The sequence below is a fragment of the Setaria italica genome, chromosome VI (assembly GCF_000263155.2).
Source record: "Setaria italica strain Yugu1 chromosome VI, Setaria_italica_v2.0, whole genome shotgun sequence".
Lineage (NCBI taxonomy): Eukaryota > Viridiplantae > Streptophyta > Magnoliopsida > Poales > Poaceae > Setaria > Setaria italica.
This window is the reverse complement of record NC_028455.1, coordinates 1,617,422-1,639,987: the sequence shown is the minus strand read 5'-3', so window position 1 is coordinate 1,639,987 and position 22,566 is coordinate 1,617,422. Positions and strand designations below refer to the sequence as shown.

General features: G+C 41.9%; 2 protein-coding genes and 1 long non-coding RNA gene across 4 annotated transcripts; 2 read left to right on the top strand and 1 right to left on the bottom strand.

Moving 5' to 3' along the window:
* Positions 1-1,253: 1,253 nt before the first annotated feature.
* On the bottom strand, positions 1,254-9,733 carry LOC111257589. The gene is made up of 4 exons (XR_002678107.1): positions 9,608-9,733; positions 7,383-7,426; positions 3,486-3,596; positions 1,254-1,383 (listed from the first exon to the last, which is right to left on the bottom strand). It is a non-coding gene; the product is annotated as an uncharacterized LOC111257589 (long non-coding RNA).
* On the top strand, positions 1,335-9,979 carry LOC101771923 (cycloartenol Synthase-like). The gene is given in 20 exon segments (XM_022827432.1): positions 1,335-1,410; positions 1,771-2,017; positions 2,508-2,690; positions 2,777-2,866; positions 2,965-3,162; positions 3,498-3,582; positions 4,172-4,338; positions 4,651-4,839; positions 5,416-5,529; positions 5,662-5,781; positions 5,863-5,985; positions 6,101-6,199; positions 6,591-6,647; positions 7,243-7,289; positions 7,368-7,511; positions 7,993-8,170; positions 8,796-8,876; positions 9,030-9,113; positions 9,521-9,617; positions 9,620-9,979. Coding segments are annotated over 19 exon segments (2,283 nt in total). The 5' UTR covers positions 1,335-1,410; positions 1,771-1,822; the 3' UTR covers positions 9,652-9,979.
* Positions 9,980-13,463: 3,484 nt separating this feature from the next.
* Positions 13,464-21,408, top strand: LOC101771264 (serine/threonine-protein kinase HT1). 2 transcript variants are annotated; one of them, XM_004972498.3, is made up of 3 exons: positions 13,464-13,767; positions 14,405-15,424; positions 20,627-21,408. In XM_004972498.3, exons 2-3 carry the CDS (start codon positions 14,496-14,498, stop codon positions 20,964-20,966), a joined length of 1,269 nt encoding a protein of 422 aa, XP_004972555.1. In that variant the 5' UTR covers positions 13,464-13,767; positions 14,405-14,495; the 3' UTR covers positions 20,967-21,408. The 2 variants fall into 2 exon arrangements, with proteins under 2 accessions (XP_004972555.1, XP_004972556.1); XM_004972499.4 differs by lacking the exon at positions 13,464-13,767 and adding an exon at positions 13,884-14,004.
* Positions 21,409-22,566: the final 1,158 nt, after the last annotated feature.

The following is a 22,566-nucleotide window of genomic DNA, read 5'->3' as shown; positions in this document are numbered from 1 at the left end:
CAACGCCTATGGACCCAAATCACTAGGATGGTGAAGCCAAGAATCTATGACAGGGAACAATGAACATCTCTGGTGTGTGTGTGTGTGTTGCGCCCAAGTAGAGAGAAGACGGGTCACTCGTTGGTTAGCTCTTAGATCAGAAGCAATTCAATCATCAACCAACTCTTGATTGACTCTCAAATTAGAAACTGCAAAACCAGCTTCAACTAGTAATCAATCTTCAACTAGTAATCAATCTTGATTGATTGCCATGGATTAGAAACTCTAAGGCCAGTCTCAATGTGACTTTCATGAACAGGAGTTATGCTGACTTGGCAAGATTTTTACGAGGAGTGAGAAGAGGAGTTTCATCATATGGGAGAGGAATTTCATCCCCCATGACACTCAACTGGTATAATTATTTAGTTACCAATCTTGGTAACAGTACAATGAAACTGTGCACTGGGACTGTCCTAACTAGCAATCAATTCTTGATTGACTTTCAGATTGGAAGCAATTTAGTAAGCAATCAACTCTAGAAAATTCAATCAGCAACCAATTCCTGATTGACTCTTGGTTCTCAGATGGGAAATAGCAAAGCATGACGCTCATGCTCACAGGTCACAGCCCGGTGCGGCGAGCTAGCCCGCGAACAATTGCACTTTTCTCATCACTTTCCAAGTTCACAACAAGAGAACTAACGGTCCACTTTTTAAGCTCGTCTGTTTTCACTAAATTTCCCACGGGAGATTAACTTATAGCATTAAAATGGTCCTTGGGATTTTTTTTTGATTTACTGACTTAATGGGTCAATTACCCAATAAATCTAACAGAAACTTCGACACGTTAAATAACATGCGTTTGAAAGACTGAATTTTTCATAAATTTTTTTGAAGTACGTAACTGGTTGCAGGCCGTTTCTGAAAACATGGCTTGAACCCAAGAAAAAGCTGAAATCGAACTGTGGCTCGCCTGCAGTGCTCACAACACTCGCTCTCTTTCTTCTTCACATATGACCTCAATAGCTAGCTACCGGGGTCGCATTGCCTTTGCCTTCAGACATGCAGTTCTTGTGATGAAGCAGCCAGCGGCACAAGCCACCCAACACATAAGCTATTTCCCCGGGTTCTCAGCTGCCAAGCAAGCTCCCTCCGGCACGGCACGGCTCCGCGCGCAGTTGTGCAGCAGCTTCAACTCGATGATGTGCATCAGCTGCCAACCAAGCCATTTCTTCCGTGGCGCGTCGCGCAACTCGACGATGCTCTCATGGGTTCCACGTGATCTCCCGGGGGATAAATAGGGGTTCAACACAGCCTGATTGGCAGTGCACGTCACCCTGCTCTGCACTGCTGTGACCCTCTCTGATGATGGCTCTGATCATCCAGCATTGAGAGATGATTGAACCTGCAGTCAAGGAAAGATAAAAACTCTGTAAGTGTGGCTCTTTTATGCGCATTTGTTTCAATGTATGATGTGTTCCTGCTTCCAGTAATAGGTAGGATCAAGCAGTTTCACCCATTTTAGCTTTGTAGAAAAGATTGTATCCGACAAGCAATGTAATGTTTATGGTTTCGGAAAGGGAACAGTCATATCAAAGCAAAGGTGCATACAGCCTTGTGAAACTGAGTAGCCCTGCTGCAGACAAGAAACTAGCAAAAAATAAACTCGAATAGTAAAATAGCAGACAAGATAACCTCAATATGTGGACATCTTTCTGAAATTTCTATGAGAATATTAATCTCACTCTGCAAGCAGGGGATCTCAAAACAGACATTTATTTTACCCTAGCAGGTAACACGTTAGAGAGGAAGCAGAAAGAAAGTACATCTTTTCAGCGGTAAATATGTGGAAGCTCAAGATTGCTGAGGGTGGACCATGGATCAAGAGTGGTAACAATAACATTGGAAGAGAAACATGGGAGTTTGATCAAAATTTTGGATCAAATGAAGAGAAGGAGGCTGTTGACTCTGCACGGGAAGAATTCCAGAAGAACAGATTCCAAATGAGACACAGCTCTGATATTTTGGCTCGCATGCAGGTACGATGCAAACCTGAGTAAGATTGCTGCACAGAGCTAGATATGATACCATGTCATGGTCCTGTTTGGAACAGCTTAAATCCTGCTTATGGTCAAAATAAGCTGAAACTTCTAACCAAACAAGATGCTTTTTTTGTAGCTTCTCCTAACCGTGCTTCTCCCCACCGCTCTCATTTGCACTAAAACGTAGAAGCTGGACTAGACCCGCTTATCAGGGAAGGGCTTTTTTCATATTAGTGCAGCTTATTTTGAGACTGTTGTACCAAACAGGGCCATGACATGGTATCAAATCCCCGACTGAATATACAAATCTTTATACCAAACTCACTTATCTTATAAAGGACAGATCTGTAGGCTACATGCATATGCTTTTATAAACGTTGTGTAATCAACCGTGAGATCAATGCATGAAACTACTACTGCTAAAGTCAATCGCATATGAAACAGTATGACAATTTCGTATCTTAAAATATCACCCTTTTTTCTGCAGTTAGCAAAGGAGAACAATTTCAGCCTTGTACAGAAAGCAAAAGGTGAAACTCCTGTTGATATTAACCCAAACACAGTATCAGAGATACTGAGGAAAGCACTCAGTTACTTCTCAGCAATACAAGCACATGATGGGCACTGGCCAGGGGATTTTCCAGGACCATTATTTACTACAGCAACCATGGTAAAAATTAAGAGACATCATACTTTTATTTTCCTTGAAATATAATCAAGTTTGAAACACCAAGTTGACAGTGCTGTGTCCTGCAGATTATAGTTCTGTATGTCACAGAGTCATTAGGTATTACACTATCGTCAGAACACCGCAAAGAGATTATTCGTTACCTGTATAACCGTCAGGTAAGCTACAGAATTTCCAGGAAAGTATAAATAACTTAAGACAACCTGGAACATTTCATCAAGATTTGAACAAGTGTTTAATCAACATTGTGAATCAGAACGTAGATGGAGGATGGGGCTTACATGCAGAAGGTGAAAGCTCCATGCTCAGCACTGCTCTCAACTATACTGCTCTAAGGCTACTAGGTCAGAGTGTTGATGATGGACCAGATATGTCCATGCCTAAAGCAAGAAAATGGATACATGATCATGGCGGTGCAACAATGATTCCAATCTTGGGGAAAGTCTGGCTCTCGGTAACAATCCTCTCGTTGAATCTTCATAATTGTAACTCACTTGTTTCCGGAAGTAATTTAACACTTGATTTATCAAATATCGCACTTAACCTATCCCAAGGGAAGAAGGACTTGAGATTTACTAATCCTTTAAAAGCATACTAATATCAGAGGATTACCAGTATAGTCATTGAGCTATTCAAACTTCTAAATGAAAAATGAGACTTTCAAGAACATCAAAATACGAACGACATCAGTTCAAAGAAATGTGCTATCATGATAAATAAATATACCAACAACCATCTATGCAAAACTGATCTGCCTTTACCCTTGTAACTGAATACCTGATATTGCAGGTGCTTGGAGTTTTTGAATGGTCCGGTGTAAATCCCATCCCTCCAGAACTGTTTCTTCTTCCATCATTGGTTCCTGTTCAGCCAGGTAGAATTTTTGCCCTGGTACATGTATAGTTTATTAGCACCAGCTACTTGGTTGTTGAGCAATGTGATTATCAGAACAACTGTGCATAGACCAGATCAGATGGACATCAAAATTTCTTGTATATTGATATTTTCTAAGATCAAAATTCCCTGCACTGACTTGAGTGAAAAAAAATCAAGAGTTACCAGTACCTTAAAAGACAAACACGTTGACACATAAATATGTAATATCGGTTATCACCATCACTGCTAACGATAATGAGGTTAAATTTATTCTTCAGTATTAGGAAAATTAAGGAACTCAGTTGGTGGCATGTGTAGGTGTACATCTCTACCACTTAGGTCCAAGTCCTCTTCAACTCAAATTTGGGTGTCAATTTCTTCTTATTCCTTTTCAAATGCCACCTAGTTCACCCTAGCTTGGTCAAGTTTTTGTTTAGTATTAGACAAAATATTCTGCTTTTCTGCCACATCTTTTACATGCCAACATTGAGTTATTTTGCTACTTTATGATAATATTGCTGCATGTGTAGTAGTTATGTAAGGGCCAACCAGATCTCATCATTGGTTTCTTTTCCTTGCAAATGTAGGACGTTTGTGGAGTCACTTCAGAATGGCTTTCATTCCCATATCCTATTTATATGGCAAGAAATTTGTTGGACCCATAACAAGATTGGTTATGTCATTAAGGGAAGAGTTACATATTCATCCCTATAGAAAGATTGACTGGAAGAAAGCACGTAAATTATGTGCAAAGGTCTGTCTGTCAAACGTCTAACACATCTGCAAACATTTTATATGATTTTAGATTGATGTACTCGGTATTTAGATGTAAATGAATAGTATTAGATAGATTTTTTATATTTACCAATCTAGATTATCAGAAATTTTTGTATGTGCTTGCAAATAGCCACGTGCTTTGTGTATGTAGATGTCATGTTATTCCCTAATACAAGCACTCGGATAAATCAAGTCCCTGTAACTTTAATATGAAAACATGACAGTATATTTCTTTTTTATAAGTTTATCTTTTTGGAATTGGTGAAATACATTACAAATTCAAATGCAGGAAGATGTGTATAATCCACATACGTGGCTACAGGAGTGCCTATCTGACTGCCTTTACAGTTTTGGTGAACCTTTCCTCACACAGTGGCCAATTTCCTACATGAGAAAGAAAGCCCTCCAACAAATTGCTGAGTTCTTGAAATATGAAGATGAAAACTCTCAGTATATCTGCATTGGTGCTGCACAGAAGGTAAAACTTCTACGTCTTTTTAAAACAAGAGACTCACAGCAACTAAATTTGAACATCGCAGCAGAAACAAGCCCAAGTTGAATAGTAATAGTAACTGTGTTAGAGTGCGCAGCGGAATCCGACCCAGCCCGCTATACCCACGAGCCGGCACCCCGACAGGCCTAGGTCCACCGAATCCCACAACAACAAGGTTTTGGACCTAACTCAACCCAAAAGACTAGCCTGATGGGTGAGGGTTGCCCCTACCTATATGTTGCGCTCCCCCATCATCAATTTCCGATGTGGGACTAAACCTAATAAACTGATTGATGGTTCCTTTCTTTTAACAAATTCAGAAACTGAAATATCAGCTAGCACAGTACCTTTGCATTCTCTTGTTTTAATCTATCATAGGACATAGCACTTTGTGTATACATAGTCAGTCTGTCACTCACTCACTCACTTCTTAATAATGCATGGTACGAAGAAGTGGTACAAGAAAAACTTAGGAAATGTTTCTTGCATGAATGGACACTTCAAATTCTAGCTGGTGCTAATGAATATTACACGCGTCCTTACAAAGACTAAACATTACAGGCATTATCCATGTTGTGCTGTTGGATTGAAAATCACAATTCAGACGCATTCAAGAGCCATTTGGCTAGGGTTGCTGATTTCCTATGGGTTGGAGAAGATGGCATGAAAGTGCGGGTAAATTAGATATTTCTTCAGAACCCATTTTTTATAAGGCATAATACAATATCCCAGCAGTTTACACATACTGTCAATCCACAACACCTTGTGTGCTCAAAATTGACATTTATGTGTCATCATTTTCCACAGGTCTGTGCTGGTCAATTATGGGATGTTGCTTTCGCTGTTCAGGCGATATTAGCTTGTAACATTGCAGAAGAATATATAAATACCCTCAAGAAAGCACATAACTTCATAAAAGCTTCCCAGGTATTATTGTCCAGAATTGTAGTTCTATCAGTTGTATTTCTATAAACTTACTTGCTTAACTCTACTGACTTAAATTTTAAGATCATGGACAATCCTTCTGGTGACTTCAGCAGAAAGTACCGCCACATATCTAAAGGAGGGTGGGCCTTCCAGGTTGCAGATCAGGGGTGGCAGGTTTCAGATTGCACAGCGGAAGCTCTTAAGGTTCAAAGTCTGCCATCAGTGTTCTTATACTTCACCATAACAGTATCAGACCCAAACCATACATGGAAAAAAATAAATCTATTAACACAATGTGATATGTGTTCCCATGTTTCAGGCTTTGTTACTGCTGTCAAAGTTTTCATCAGACGTTGCAGGTGATCAGATCGAAACCGGTCGCCTACATGATGCAGTGAACATACTATTATCCTTACAGGCACGAAGCTACTTTACTTTGCATCCCGCATGCCATAGACAAGTTCAGGATAGCTGAAGAAATTCTGTTTCATGATAGAGTTTGGCTGTGAATCATTTTTTAAAAAATAAAAAACTAATATAGCATGCAAATGCAGTGATGCAAATTTTCATCTGTAGCACATGATATTTGTACACTCCAAGAAGTATATGCAACAGTTTGGATGGATATTTTGGACAGCATACTGTACTGAAAACAAAAGGAAAAGCTTAATTTCCAGACACATCCAAATGGGAAATGCATGTCAATCAGTTTTAACAGATGAATTATAGACTATGAGTTAACTAACAGCATAATGGTTGAATGTCAAGAAAAGCAGTGGGTAACCAGATTTAATCCTGAATTCATACAGAATCCAAATGGTGGTTATGGAACTTGGGAACTAGCTCGGACATATCCATGGATGGAGGTGTGCTCCTGGTTTCTGCTTGACTTGTTAAGTAAATTTGTGCACTATCATGGCATTGTAATAGCATACATATACTATATCCTATTATTTGGTTTAGGACTGTAGATATTTAATGCTATTATGATCACAAGATATCTAAAAGCAATTATGTCTGCTCAAAATTTCTTACTTTGGGAACATAGTGAATGAACCACAAGTGTTCATTCACAGATCACAAAGCATGCTTAGGAACAAATAAGACTATCACACTGAAGGCAAGCATGTACATTTATTTGTCTAACTTGCACATTCACAGTTAAGTTATATGAATTGGAGTAAAGATGTAATGAGAAGTCCAAGATGAAAGAAAGAAAGACACATAGTACCATGGTAACGTGGAGCTAAATAATCAAGGTGTCCATTATGAATCAATACAATGGTACAATGCCAAAAAAAAAATTGTGGCCAAATGTAAAGGAAATAATTATTAAGAAAATTTACGTGGCATCTCATGTGCAAGAAAATGTCTTAAGGAGACTAATATTGTAGAGCCTAAACAGTACTCGTACACATTTCGAGCACTGAATAATGGGGATTTGGATCTTTTCCATGGCAGATTTTCAACATGACAGAAATATATGCAGACATCATGGTGGAGCATCAGTAAGAATTTTACAACCTCTCTTAGATATAAGTCTCCTATGAGGCTATGACTGATAATACCATGCATACAAAATGCAGGTACGTCGAGTGTACCTCATCAGTCATCCAAGCGCTCGCACTGTTTCGTGAGAAGTACCCTGGGCATCGGAAAGATGAAATTGATCAGTGTATTAGGAATGCTACAGAATTCATCGAGAAGTTACAGAATGATGATGGCTCATGGTTAGTACCCCTAAAACATGACCAGAGCAAAAAGGAGTGCTCATTTAATATCCATTTCAAAGAGCTACTGAGCAGTAAGAAGCGAAAGATAAAGGTCTAAATTTGGCACATTACTTTGTAGTTTTGATGCTGCAAAACCTAAATCTACAAAACAGTATTCCCAGGATAGCTCAGCAGAACTAAAGTACCTAGACCCAAAACAACATGGTCTTCAGCAAGCTGACAATAAAGTAACAGACTTGTTGTAGTTAGCAGACTTCAATAAATACACTTACACAGATGAGAAAATAGCAAGGTCTTACTACTGTCCTACTGCATAAATACATATTCACAAGAATTGGCTGCTAACCTCATTATAGCAAATTAAACAAGACAAGTTGAAGATTAAAGAAATCAATGACATGCCATGCATCAGATTTTAAAGCATTGCTAAAACTATATACAACATTGAGAAACAGATAATCAATGATCTACTTTACAGGTTTGGATCTTGGGGTATTTGTTTCACATATGGTACATGGTTTGCTATAGAGGGTCTATCAGCCGTTGGACAGAGTTATGGTAACAGCACCGGCATTCGGAAGGCCTGTAAATTCCTATTGTCAAAGCAGCTACATAATGGTGGATGGGGTGAGAGTCATCTTTCATCCAGAACCAAGGTAATCATTTGTGGGATGCTTTGTGCGCAATGGAAACTCTGCACGTTTTAGAGCAAGCAATACATCCAGACAATGAAAACATGTTTTGATCCTGTTTCAGTTTTATTTCAAAAAAATTAAAAACAAATTCTGCATTTTCTATTATTTTTGAACAGGTAGTGACTTCATTATGAACACAAATTATCAATATCAAACTTAGCTATCAGGCTTATTTAGATAAAGTGAAACTACAGGATCAAAACATATCCTTATGTTTAAAATATGCATGAAATTGAACGGCAACAGGAACATAATTTGTAGTACGCCTTTCCATTAATTTCATGTGCACCTTTGATAATTGAAAATGAATCTCCTTAAATGATAGGCAGTGCTCCTGCCCAGTTCTTTAAAAAATCAAAAAATAATTGAAAATGAAAAAAGAAAAAGAAGTTTCGCTGATTAGAGGCAGTATGCCAATATAGATCTTTTCCTTAAAAAAGAAGAAGAAGAAGATTGTTGTGCATCATTTTCTTTCAGAAAGATTAATGTGCACCTATATTTATGCTGAAGATTTATGTTCTTTGATATTGTCTTGCTTTGCTGCAATTCAATCAAGAGACTGAATGCATGTTCAAATTATAAACAGGCATACACGAATCTGGACGGGGAGAAGTCACATATAGTGAACACTGCATGGGCAATGTTGGCACTCATGAAAGCTGGACAGGTGATTACTTATGTAACAGTAAAATAGATTTCATGTGCAACCAGGACAATGCATATTTGATCCAAAATAGTTCAATCAATTTGTAGTGGTAACTTAAAAGGTTCAGATCTAGTTCATTATTCGAAAGTACTTCAATGTTTCTTCTAAATCCAGGTGGAAAGAGATCCCACTCCACTGCACAAAGCAGCAAAACTTATCATGAATATGCAGTTGGGCAATGGTGACTTTCCACAGGAGGTACTATACTGCATTCTGTGTTATACAAAAGTTTTAAGTCTTGAATTTCCATTTTATAACGACATTAAGCATAATCAAATAACATAATGTCCAATTGACAGATGTGTGTGATCTTTGCTTAGAAAGATAAATAAAGTTTTGACAGAAGAATTAATACACTCCACGGATAGTTTCGAAATGTGGAATCTGAGTTATTTACTTATAATTTACAACTGATAGGATTCGCAGCATAACCTGGAACACCAGCATGATAGTTGCAATGCAGCTCCTTTATTTTCCTTTTTCACTATTCTAGGAATTGCCCGACTTTTTTAGTAACCATGTAGTCACCTCCATCAAAAGATCCACTGTTGTTCAGCAGTCAGCATCATTTACTAATAATTTGTTCTTTTTAAATTGTGCTGCAGGAAATGATTGGAAGTTTCTTGAAAAATGGCCCCTTGTGCTACATGGCTTATCGCAACATATTTCCTATATGGGCTATTGGAGAGTACCAGAAATTAGTCCTCAGTGTGACCTCCAATGGCCAACCTTCTAGCTGACAGCAAGCAGAGACAGTCATACAGTTCCATCTGCTGGCAACTCTACTTGGCAAAATTCGGCAAGCCTGGTGCCATCATCATTTCTTGAACCCAATTGCAGGTTTCATGTGCCTTCAAGTAAAAAGAAAAGGAAAATAGCACAGTGTAATTACGGTGGCCCGAATATATATAAATATAGATAGATAGAACAAAATTCTACATTTATAATTTGATTTTGGTAATTGTTAGAGGTCCTTATAGTTGCACATTCTTTTTTTTAGAGGTTGAATATTCTTATCGGATCTTATGTGCAAGAGAAATGAAACAAAGTAACAGCATTTCTTATATTTGTCCGAACTCCAAAACGTCAATACACTGGTTAACTGAGCATGTGGTTAATCATAGTTCAGATGAACTGTGTCCAGTAAGCTTATCAAATCAAACATACCATGTTATAAGTTAATGCCACCAAAGACCTTTATACTGGCACAAAAATTGTTTATTACTTATTCTTCGGAGACAGTACTGTACAGGATTATTATCAACAAAAAAGCAGATTGAGGGGTTAAAACCTCATAGATAAGTGAAGAAGCCATATGTATACTCGAGCAATCTCGACATAGGACTCACCGGCATTGCAATTGGCAGCAGTATACTGTCTAGTGAACTACCCAGGAATGCGGTTGATTGGTTTGGGGTGGAGTTTAGGACACACGCCCCAGATCTGCCATTGGAGGCAAGCAGATCGATGATCCTGCGTGCGCTCCGCATTCCCGTTTCTCAAAATAGCCTCAGATTCCTTCTCATCTGCTTGCTCTCCACGCGGGGAGAGCGGACGGCAGGCTTCTTCCATCGAGAAACTAGAAGACCTTCGAGTCGTTAGCTCTGCACTGCACCGTGGGAAGGAAGCCAGATTCAATGTTTGAGGGACTCGTACCTTCGCCGCCGGCCTGCGCCGGCGCCGGCGCCTCCTGTCATCTGGCCTCCCCAGTCTCCGGACATGATCGGCGACAAGTTGTTCGACAGACGAAGGCAGGATTTTGTTAAAAACAGATCTAACGGTCGGGAGGTTCCGCGTCAACGGTCAACGCAGCGCCTCTCTCTCTCTTTAAACAAACACAAATATTGTGATTTCATATAGGGCCTGTTTAGTTGCCCGATTTTGGACAACCAAAATCACTGTGCCAGCACTGTAGCGTTTCGTTTGTATTTGTGAATTATTATCTAAATATTGACTAATTAGGCTCAAAAGATTTGTCTCGCAAAGTACAACAAAACTGTACAATTAGTTTTTGATTTCGTCTACATTCAGTACTTCATGCATGTACCGTAAGTTTGATGTGATGGGGAATCTTCTTTTTTGCACAGTGCCAAAGTTGGAATTTTGGGGTAACTAAACAAGACCATAGGGTCCGTCAACATTTAAGGCAATTCAAAATTCAAAAGTTAAGACCGAGAATGAAAATTGGTTTTATAATTTACATAGAGTACTCCCTCCGTTTTAAATTGTATCGTTTAAATTGTATCGTTTTAGCTTTTTCAGAAAATCAAAACGACCTATAATTTGGAATGCAGGGAGTAGAATAGATAGTTTTTGTCATGCACCTGGAAAAGTCAAAACGACATACAATTTGGAACGGAGGAGTATAATAGATTGTTTTTATGAAAAACTTAAATCCAGATGGAACCTACTACGTACCACCGGTACGGCCGATACATACTTATATTTCATTATAGATATGCTTACATCACCATGAATAATGTGCTAATAAATACGCACCCACCTCCGTCTACATGAGAATACGGGATGCATACAATGCATTTTATATGCGACTATGGATAATAATAAAGATGTATGCATCACCAACTTACCACACAATGTTGATCTACATAAAGATGGATACATGCTACATAGTACCTATGTCACTGCAAAGTGCCTGTGTCACTATGTCCATCTCTCCATATATCGATTTCTATGTATGATACACCTGCAACCAAACAAACCCATATCCTTCCAGTGTATGCTACACAATCGATTGTACGTAGAAATCGATATATGATGTATCATTATTGACGTGCTTATATTACCATAGATGTTATAATGAAGACTTAATCAACCAAGCAAATGTATAAGAAAGAGTGCTTCCAGAGGGAATGTTGGTCTTAAGATGGGTCATGGCTACTTGGTCTTTTTGATTCGGAATTGAAAACTCCCGCTCGTTCGTGAGAAGTCCCCTTTTTTCAATAAGCTCTGCATCAACTATTTTCTTTGTAATATCCTACGTGAACAAGTTCCCTTTAGTGCCCTTGTTCCATGTTCCCTAACTGTTTCAGTGGATCAAAGCACTTTCATACCACTGCGAATTGGAAAAAAAAAATAGAACATCCTAGGTGAAAAAAAGCTTATTAAAGCTTCTATAAAGAAACATATAGTAGTTTGTCGTAGGGATGAAACCAATCAAACTAGCTACACTGGCTAAAGAATAAAAGTATGAACCAAGTGTTCCTTGTTGTTGGACCTGGCGAAGGAGCGAGAGCAATGAAAGGATGTGTGCACAAAAGCTACAGTAATAATAGGTCAAATCGAATAGTTCTTTCGCTTGCCATATGAACAAAGGATAGAATGTACAGAGTAGTCCCCTGCTTCTGTCATATTCGCTACCGTCGATTCTTTGCATTGCTATGGATATGCTTATGTCACTGTACATGTTATACTAAGACACACACAATCCAATAACCCCCTCCTTTTTCACCACATTGATCTTACATAAAGATTGATGCATAATGTGTCACTTCATATGTGCTCATGCCTACATAGATGACTATGTAGATATTATAATAAGGATGCACACACCTTCATCTCTATCACACGGATGTGCCCGACGAGCGGCGCTCTTGCCTACGGTGGTGCCTTGCGGCGGCGCGGCCCATGCTGCCCGGCTGATGGCAGGGCGACCAGCTCGGCCGTTCGGCCGCTCAAGCCATATGGATGTGACGGCGGGGCCACGCGGGTGTCTTGGCGCCACCTAGGGGAGGGCCGGCCGGCGGGCGAATGTGGCCGCGCAGGGCAAAGCCAGCGAGCAAGATACGGCGGTGGGGCTCATGCAAAAGAGGAAGAAGAAAGCGCCGGAGAGGGAGAGGAAAGAGAGAAAGGGGAAAATGAAAAAAAGAGAGGCAAGGAGTTTTCTCCGTCTTGAAAAACATTATAGAAAAATAGGATCGCTTTCTCAATTTGTTGGAGCATAATTTTACCCTTTAATCTTCTTTATACTCCTTCATTATAAAATTGTAGATCATTTTAACCTGTGGATCAAAACGACCTGCAATTTGAAACAAATCGAGTAATCAAAGTATTTGATTAGGGGAAAGAATTTTTCTCGATCTGTTGGAGATGCTCCAGTAGAAATGGATGCGTGTAGACATAACATGCTCGCACCCACCGCCGACACACAGTTGCAGCCGGAGCGAAACGCCTGCGGATGATGCACCACCCTCGTGCAGTCGTGTCCGGTCAGGCCTGCCAACGCGCTGCCGTTTGGCCCGTGGCGACCGTCCTCCGGCACCGGCGGTGCCTGCCTCGCTGGTGACCTCCGACTCTGACGACGGCGACCGATGAAGCGGCGCCGGATTTGCACGGAACCCCCTCGCCAACGCCCAAATCCCCTCGCTAACCCACCGGGCAGCCGCGCAGGCCTCGCTAATCCCCCCGACACGTGGTTAACCCGCAGTTAATGACCGCGCGCGCTACGAGGCTGTACTCCACTCCACCACCACCGAGCAGGCAGGGCTCGCTCGGCGACTCCCACTCTCTCTCTCCTCGCCTTTTTGATCTTTTCCCCTCCCCCTCCCCATTCCCCTCGCCTTCCTTCCCCTCCCTCTCCCAGAGCCAGCGCCAGCCAGACCCCCACCACCCACCGGTCGCCGCGCCCCGGCCCCGGCCCCGGCCTGCCTGCTCGGTCCAGCGGCGAGGGGGGCCTCCCCGTCGTCCCGGCGCCGCGTCGGCACCTGCTCCCCCTGCGCGTCCTTCTCCCCCGATCGGGCCACCTCCGGATCGCCGGAACCCCGCGGCTCCCGTCCCGGCCTCGATCGATTGGCGGCGGCGGAGCGGAGGGCGTGTCCTGGGAGAGCCAAAGGTGAGAGCTTTGCGGCCCGCGCTGGGGTTGTTGACTGCCGTGGGCTGGCGAGGCCGATTTGGGGGGTGGGGGGCGGCGGGGCTGGTGGCGCGCGGGGGGTCGCTTTGATTCGGGCTGTTGGCCGGTCAAGCCCCTTGGGTTTGTTCCAGGTGCTGTCTGGGGGGTTCGATTCGGTCCTGGAATGGGGCTCTGCTGTAAAGATTGCCGTTTTGGGGGGCAATTCCTTGGGGATTTGAGGTTACCTCTTTCGGTCTCCTTGGATTTTCCCCGTTCTGGAGTAGCAGCATCAGTCTCTAGTTTCCCCTTTATGCTTTGCATGTTGCTGCTTGCAGAAACTGTAGGGCCTTAGTCTTATCACAACGGAAGCTGTGATCTTTTTAGTATTTCTCCACTACTAGTATGTACGTTTCCTTTTATCTTCTTTCGGAAATGAAATAGTATACGTTTCTAATCTCTAATTAGTTCCTAAATTAGCAATTCTTGGATGTTTGTTTCTATAACTGCATGTTGGGGGTGGTGTAAATTGTAGTTTTTGTATGAATGGAAGCGTTAATCCTCTTGTTGAGCTGTATCTGTATTTAGAATACTGTGTTTTTTTCCCCTTGTTGGTGATATCTGTTTTGTTCCTCCTTTGCAGGTAACCAATCGCCAGGCTTCCAGGGTGCTGTGTTGGGGAGCAGGGAGAGGAGTGGAGTGATTGTGGAAACTAGGATTCTTGTTGTCGAGTGATGGCGCAAGGCGCCAATTTCCCTGGCTTCATTGGCGCCGTGGGTGGCCATGATGGTGGTGTGAACTTTGGCGGGGGCTTCTGCGACATGGCCTTCTACCAGAAGCTGGGGGAGGGCTCCAACATGTCTGTCGACAGCCTCAACAGCTTGCAGACCAGTATGCACGGCGGCTCCATCGCCATGTCCGTGGACAACAGCAGCGTGGGATCTAACAGTGACTCCCGTACTGGGATGCTAGGCCATCCTGGTCTCAAGGGGCCTGTTGTTGTGGGAAGCTATTCGGTCGGGAACAGCATCTTCCGTCCAGGGAGGGTGTCGCATGCCTTGAGTGAGGATGCGCTGGCGCAGGCTCTCATGGACAATCGATTCCCCACTGAGACACTCCAGAATTATGAGGAGTGGACTATTGATCTGGGGAAGCTGCACCTGGGGATGCCCTTTGCCCAGGGTGCCTTTGGTAAGCTTTACAGGGGAACTTACAACGGTATGGATGTTGCCATAAAGCTTTTGGAGCGACCAGAGGCAGACCCTGAGAAAGCTCAATTGCTTGAGCAACAATTTGTCCAGGAGGTCATGATGCTTTCTACATTGAGGCACCCCAATATTGTGAAGTTCATTGGTGCTTGTAGGAAGCCAATGGTGTGGTGCATAGTCACTGAATATGCGAAGGGTGGATCGCTCAAGAATTTCTTGAGCAGAAGGCAGAACAGGTCTGTTCCGCTGAAGTTAGCAGTAAAGCAGGCACTAGATGTTGCACGTGGCATGGCCTATGTCCACGGCCTTGGTTTTATTCACAGAGATCTTAAGTCAGATAACCTCCTGATTTCTGGTGATAAGTCCATTAAGATTGCTGACTTTGGAGTGGCTAGGATTGAAGTGAAGACTGAGGGGATGACACCGGAAACAGGAACATATCGTTGGATGGCTCCGTAAGTTGAACAAACATGCTCTTTGTCTATCTTGTTTCAGTTGGTCATTATGTTCTTCTTAATAAGGCATATCTGTTTCGTTTTTCACATCGTCATTACTGGGGATCACAATAGGGAATATGTATCGATCGATGATATATCCAGTTTCTTTGATTGCTTATTCTTTCTGCTATACTGTTTGTCTGTCACGTTATGGATTGTTCCTGTATTAGACCTAATTGTTTAATGTATTTGTGATCTCTGTAACTGGTTAATATATAGCTTTTTTTTATGGAGTCGCTCCTCCAAAATTGACTTGAAAATTAAAATTTTGCATTTCCTGATAGGCATTGGATACTTGATTGTGAATACAAAAGTTTTTGCGTGTAAAATTTCCATGCTGCTGCTTTCCAGGATTACCAATTTATAAATCCTTTATTTTGGGGGCCTTTATCCAATGTTAAAGCTAGTTTAGCAGATCAAACATTAGTTTATATGTAAAATATACATTGAATTCTCTTGATATGTTCTGAAATTCTGGGCATAGCAATTAGCAACATGAGTTCAGATATTGCTTGCTATCTAGAAGTTCCAGCGTTTCTTCACCAATATATACGTGCAGTTTATGTCGCTTATTCTTTTTGTTATATTGTTTACCTGTAACATGTGAATGAGTGGTACTGTAAAAGCATAAAGTTTTACTTATACGCATTGTTCCTATATTAGACCTAATAGTTTAGTGTATTCTTGTCAGTATTAACTGGTAAACTTTGGATTCTTTATGTAGTTGTTCCTCCAAAATAGACATGATTTAGCATTACCTGATTGTATGGAATACTTGATTGTTCAAAGTACATTTTTACATGTTCTGCTGCTGTCCAGACTTGCCAATTTACGACACCTTTTTAAACCCTATCCAATACCAAAACTGTTTTAGCAGACCAAACACTTGTATATATGTTAAATATGCATCGGTTTGTACCCACTTGTGGCATTCTAGAAATTCTGGTGTGTAGCTATGTGGCCTCAAATGTTGCTTACTGTTTAGAACTAGTTAAGTAGGGTGCCATTCTAGAAATCCATATTATTTCTTCACTTATAGGTTTATCATTTTATAGATGCGTACTAATGATCAGTAACTATTGCTAGCTAAGTTTTGAGATTGCATCAGTTCTGCATTCCTTTTGAAATCATTCTGCACTGCGAATTCTTCTGCCAAAAGGTCTATAAAATATTGCCATCTTAGGAGAATCTGCAAAGATTGTAGACCCAGCGTGCTATTTTACTATTTTAGTTATATCTACAAGTTATATTAGCTGATGAGCAAAGTTGGTTTGTCTTAGTCTTAATTACGGGGTAGTTTAATTTCATTTATCGTTTTACTTGTCATGTTAGGAATATGTTTTTCTAATGGTAATTATTTTCTCACTGGGAAATTATAGTTTATTTTGTTAGCATAATTAAGTAATCATGTGATACATGATCACATCTGGCTTCGTTAAAGCCCCGTTACGAGAAGGGAAGATTCGTTGAGACAAGCATCTTGCATGCCCCTAGTTGGTACAGGGCAATCAAAATTGTATGCCAAGTAGTTGCATGGTGGTGGTGGGATTGGCAAGCTGCCTGGTTTGTTCACCGCTCTCAATGGTCAACTGAAGTCTCACGTGGGAAGGATCCTTTCGCCATGCAACATAGTTTTTCTACCTTGCTCCCCAACCTTGCCACACCTCCATCAAGGGTTGTAGCCAATGCCGCTTTATGACGAGCACTTACAACAGAGGCAAAGGTGAGGTGCGTGGCAGAGTCAAGGGTTGGCATTGACAACACAAGGAAGATGTGGAGCAATATGGGAGTAGGGAGGATTACAACTTCTCTACATGTCTAAACATGGTTGCTTCTTCAAGCAAGTGGGCCAAGGGAGTGCTTCAATGATCGTTTTTGTAGTTTCCTTGTATTCCTAGCACCTAGATTGGTGTTTAGATGGCGCCCCATGATGATGCATGTTAAGTGTTGTTGAGTCGCCATCTAATCTTTGTTGAGTTGGCGACTGCACATCTAGGGCATCAACTCCATGACTCGATTTGGAGGGCTAGACAATCAATTATCAATTCCATTGCAATTAGGCATCCACGTCTTGGTGTTTGATCGGATGGGCTTGGGTGGGTGACAATTTGGTTTAGTATAATCCCGAACCATTAGAATTTGGACTCCTATATAAAAAGGAAGCACAATCTTGTGTAACCCTATCCCTTACGTTTTACGGCTACGAGCATAACATGGCTAGAAGAGGACATTTTCCTCTACTGAGATGTTGGGCCATTGCTACTTGCTAGTAGCCATCGGACCTCTGCCTTCGCTAGTGGTGCTCTTCGTTGATGCTCCACCGTGGTATAAAGCTATCTCTCCGATGGTTACCGAAACGAACTAGTTCAAAGCTCTCGATTTGTGGTTCATTGGTCCAACTAGTGGTTGAATCGGGGAGCCATCGATATGTAAATTACTTATTTAATACACATTCCATGTCATCGGCTCATTGCAAGTGAAAATGTGGTGTAGTGCATGTCGAAGTATCCAAATCCCAAGATGTGTTCAATTCCTCTTCCCCGCACTATTTTCTCCCTCCTCATAGTTGTTCATCGTGAGTTCTCGCACGAATAAGCCTCTAGGACAATTATGCAACCATCCAGTTTCTCGCAAAGCCCATCCCAACTTTGGTTATCTAACCAAGGCAATCCTTATGCTCTTACTACTTTTGGTTGTTGAACCGCTGACCCTGTCTAGCTTCAATCACTATGATCTCTTCACATTGTGCTCATTAGTTATTCCACTTGTCAGCTAGTTATAACTAGTTGACTAATCGCTAGCAAGGTGACTCAACTTCACGACTTGAAGCATGGTAAATTGAGGTATATTGGCTCTAAAGGAGTAAAAAAGGGATACATCCAGTAATATTGATCATTCTAGGCTTATTTTGCAAGACTTACTCCAAGAAGAGAAACCTCAATGGGTCACAATCACATTTTCCTTTGTTTGCCACCTCCATGTGACAAGAAAGCTCACAAGCAACATCAAAGGAGATGAATGCACTTCTCAAACAACCATATTTGTAACTTCTTTGACAAGTTACTCGTTAGCAAGAGGTGCAACCCTGTCGAAATGGATTAGATATCCCTCATACCGTATCCTGTCCTTTAGTTTTCTTCAAGTTGCGGAGTCTTGTGAGTCATTATGAGTAGCCCAGCATTAAAATGACAACGAATTGTCTCGATGTTGGTTGGCAATGGGTTGCAAACCAGGAAACAAAGATAGAAGTTTCCTCAACCTTGACAACTTTAAATTGAAATTTGAAGCCGGTACTTTGAGGTTGCCTTACTAACAAAAGAAAGTCTTTTAAATTCTGTGTTTGTCCAAAAATGTCAAGCATGATATCGAATATGTTGGTATCTAGGTCCTAGTTCAAGATTATTAAGGAACACCTTGGAATTATTTGTTTCCATGTAACATCTGATCACAAAGCCACAAAAAGAGTTCAAGATTATTAAGGAAGGTAGGAATACCTTGGAACTATTTGTTTCCATATAACATCCGACCACAAAGCCAACAAAAAAGATATTCAACTCCAATTTTGAATCGCACATATATTCAAGAGGTTAGCAAATCCTGCTATATTGGTCTGTCATGAAACATCTGACCTAACTAAACCTCCATGGTAACGAAACTACACCCTTGGTAAATGAGATGCCATCATGCGGCCCATTGGCTAGCCAGATATTGTCACCTATGACCTATACTCCCTCTATCCCACAAAGAGTGCTCTTTTTGAGTTCAAATTTTGTCCCACAAAAAGAGTGCATTTGTAGCTTTTGGACCAACTAGATTTAATTGTATACATAATTAATCATCTAAAATATTCTTTTACCAAAGTTGCATGTGCATTTAATTGATTTTTTATTTTCCAAGATGCATTTGACCTTTCCAAGATGCATGGACATTTAAATTCCTAACACCTTTTCTCTTTCCAAGATTTGGTTCATGTTGATTAACTACTTTAATTAGGGGCACCCATGTCATTTCTCATGAATACTAATATGTCCTAAAAATCCTAAAAGTGCACTCTTTGTGGGACGAGTATGCCCTATCGAGCCTACCAATGTGAAAATATTTCAGATGGGTCATTCTTTACATGATCAACTCATTTATTTTAGAGGTTCAATGATTTATGTTCTTTGCTCCTGTTCAGAATGTCCTTGTTTATATAAATTCAATCAAAACTTATCAAAGTGCTCACTCAACATATTTATAATTAAGCAGCTCAATAAATGCCTCTTACCATGAAAACCCTCGATTTGTTGCTACCGTTCCTTTCCCAGATACTGATATTGCAGTGAGACAACTCAATGGCAAAAACAAAATCCTTCCTAGCTTACTGGAAAAATACATTTTCTCCCCTAGCCTGAATGGCATGTTTGCTTGCAGCTAGACAATAAGACAAGTGATGAAATATGTAAAAGATTGCAATGTCCATGTTAAAGATGAGACGAAGGTGCAACCAACTGCTTGTTGCTATCCTTCTGTCCCAGCCTAACAAGGAATGCCCACAAACAACCTGGATGACATGACCTGAATATGACCGGAGTGGAGAGCCCACTGCCCAATGCTATTAAATTTTTAAATGACATTATAGAAATTTCTGTATGAATTGAATTGTGTAATATCAATGCTCGTAAATATTTAGTATAACGGTATTGGTTGGTAGGTGGATAGTGTGAAATAACTAAAGCATGCACTCTTAATTAAAGGTGCAGCCTGCCAATTTCCTAGATTTCAGGGAGCATGGTGACATACTTCAATTGTTCTCGTTTGCCTCTGGGTTTCATAGTACATTAGTTGGCAAGCATATCGTGCATATTAAATATACTAATATCCAGACATAAGGGTCCGTAGTTATATGTTCAGATTCATTGTGTGATTGATTTTGGTAAATGCTGATGCTCTTAACCTGGTTCTAGCTCACTCTGTTCTCATGTTCTAGCTCTTAACATGTTATCCTCAGTGAAATATATGTGTTGTGTTTGTGGTGGTGTTTACTATTAGTTACGATGCCTGTCATGGATGCTTCAACTATGTGAGACTCTGCTTTGCTGTAGAATTGGAACAATTGCTGCTTACAGTGTGCTGTTTGTTTATTTTTTATGTGCTAACTTCCTACTTTTCCACATACAGGGAGATGATCCAGCATAGACCATACAACCAGAAAGTCGATGTCTACAGCTTTGGCATTGTCCTGTGGGAGCTTGTAACTGGGAGCGTTCCCTTTGCAAACATGACTGCAGTGCAAGCTGCATTTGCTGTGGTGAACAAGGGTGTCCGTCCAACCATACCCCATGACTGCCTCCCCGCCCTAGGGGAGATCATGACCAGGTGCTGGGATGCAAACCCTGATGTTCGCCCCCCATTCACTGAGATTGTCATGATGCTGGAGCAGGTGGAGTCGGAGGTCCTGACCACTGTCCGTAGGGCCCGCTTCCGCTGCTGCATCGCCCAACCAATGACTCTGGACTGAGTCATCCAGAATCCAGGGAAAAAGAACCTGGGGAGAGGTTTAGTCCTGTGTATTTATCGTATTAATAGACTGGTGCTTCGGAAGCAGAAAGCCGACTCTTGACCCTCTTGAGTGTGCCTTCGTCCTTGACATGGTTATCGTAGATTACACCTAGTTTCTGTCATCAGAGTGGTTGTAATAGAGGTAGCTTTATCCTTGACATCATACCCTTCCTGTTGTAACAAGTGCATGTTCCTGCTGCGCGCGCTGTTTGTGTGTTTATCATCATGCGGCTACATGCGGAAGCTCTGATGCTTCATGGTATATATGATATTAATATGTATAATTAGGGTGTGTTTGGTTGAGCTGTGGTTTTTGAAAAAAAATAGATGTGAGCTGCGGGCTATGGAAAAGCTGCTGTAGGTTGTGGGTTGTGAGAAAGCTGAAAGTTGTGTGGCTTTTCGGAAATACTTATGAGTGGATTTCACATGTCATTTACAGTCCACCCCACTCAACTTTCTCCGCTTGTCAGTATCTTCTTCTTCCTCTCTTTCCTCTCGCAACGATGTGGTGGGCAGTGGCGCGGCAAGCTGGCTCGTGTGGAGGGGCCGCGATGCGGTGGGCGATGCTGCTGACCCCGAGTTACGCTGCCATCGAGAGAGGAAGGGACTAGAGTAGGGTGCCGTTGGGAGGAGAGTAGGACCTGCCGCCTCAGCCTCGCCCGCGATGGAGATCCTGCTAGGAGAGATCCCGCTGGGAGGAGAGCAGGGGCTGAGAGCAGGAGGCCTTTGAGGCGCTGTCGCCGAGCAATGGAGCGAGGCGGCGTAGAGTAGCACAAGCAGTGCTGCAGCCCTACCATGCCAGCCTTCTCCGGTGGGCCCTTGGTCGCCCGCAGCGCTAGGCACTTCACCGCCACCCCTGCTCTCCATCGACCGGGAGAGGAAGAGGGACCGGAGAGGGGCGTCGCCGAGAGGAGAGCAGGGGGCAGAAAGGAGGAGGGCGGAGATGGAGCGGCGCCAAGCATGTGGAGGGGTGGCGGGTAGGAGGGGCGGCGGCCGTGGATGTCACCTGCGGATGGGAACAGAAGGGAAAAATGAATTGGTATCTCGTAACCAGTGGCAGGTGGGTAATTTTTTCGAAGTTGCCCACCTCCACAGCCAAAGAAAGTAAGGTGAAGCTGGTGTGAGTTTTGTACCGAGGAAAAGTAGTTTTGACCCAAAGCACCTATGGTTTGCTATCCTTTTGGTTGGCTTTTGCCTTCTTGAGAAGTAAAAGGAGGTTGGGAAGCATATCTTAACTAGCATGGATTTGATCCTGTCTTGTCCTGAATGATGCTGAAGTTCAGCAGTACCAGAATCATGGAAGTCTGCCTTGGTCAACATCAGTTTTCGTTCTTGTGCGCTGGGCAAATTGTGTTGTGTTCTGACTTCAGGTTTGCGCACTTTTGCGAAGTTGTATCTGTAACTGTTGCATATGCTTTCAGGTTCGCCGCTGCTGCGGCCATATCTGACAGTGCTAGAGTTAAGCATTTATTCATAAGAGTATGGATGATCTAGCCTCTGAAATGGCTGACCTGATGCATGATTAGTCAAATTACTAATATTGTTACCATGAGCTGGGA

What these genes read in the sequence shown, in the direction of transcription:
- LOC101771264 (XM_004972498.3), top strand. Translation starts at nt 14,496, where the DNA reads ATGGCGCAAGGCGCCAATTTCCCTGGCTTCATTGGCGCCGTGGGTGGC. An exon ending in ACATATCGTTGGATGGCTCC is followed by an intron (nt 15,425 to 20,626) that starts GTAAGTTGAACA and finishes TTCCACATACAG; the next exon opens with GGAGATGATCCAGCATAGAC.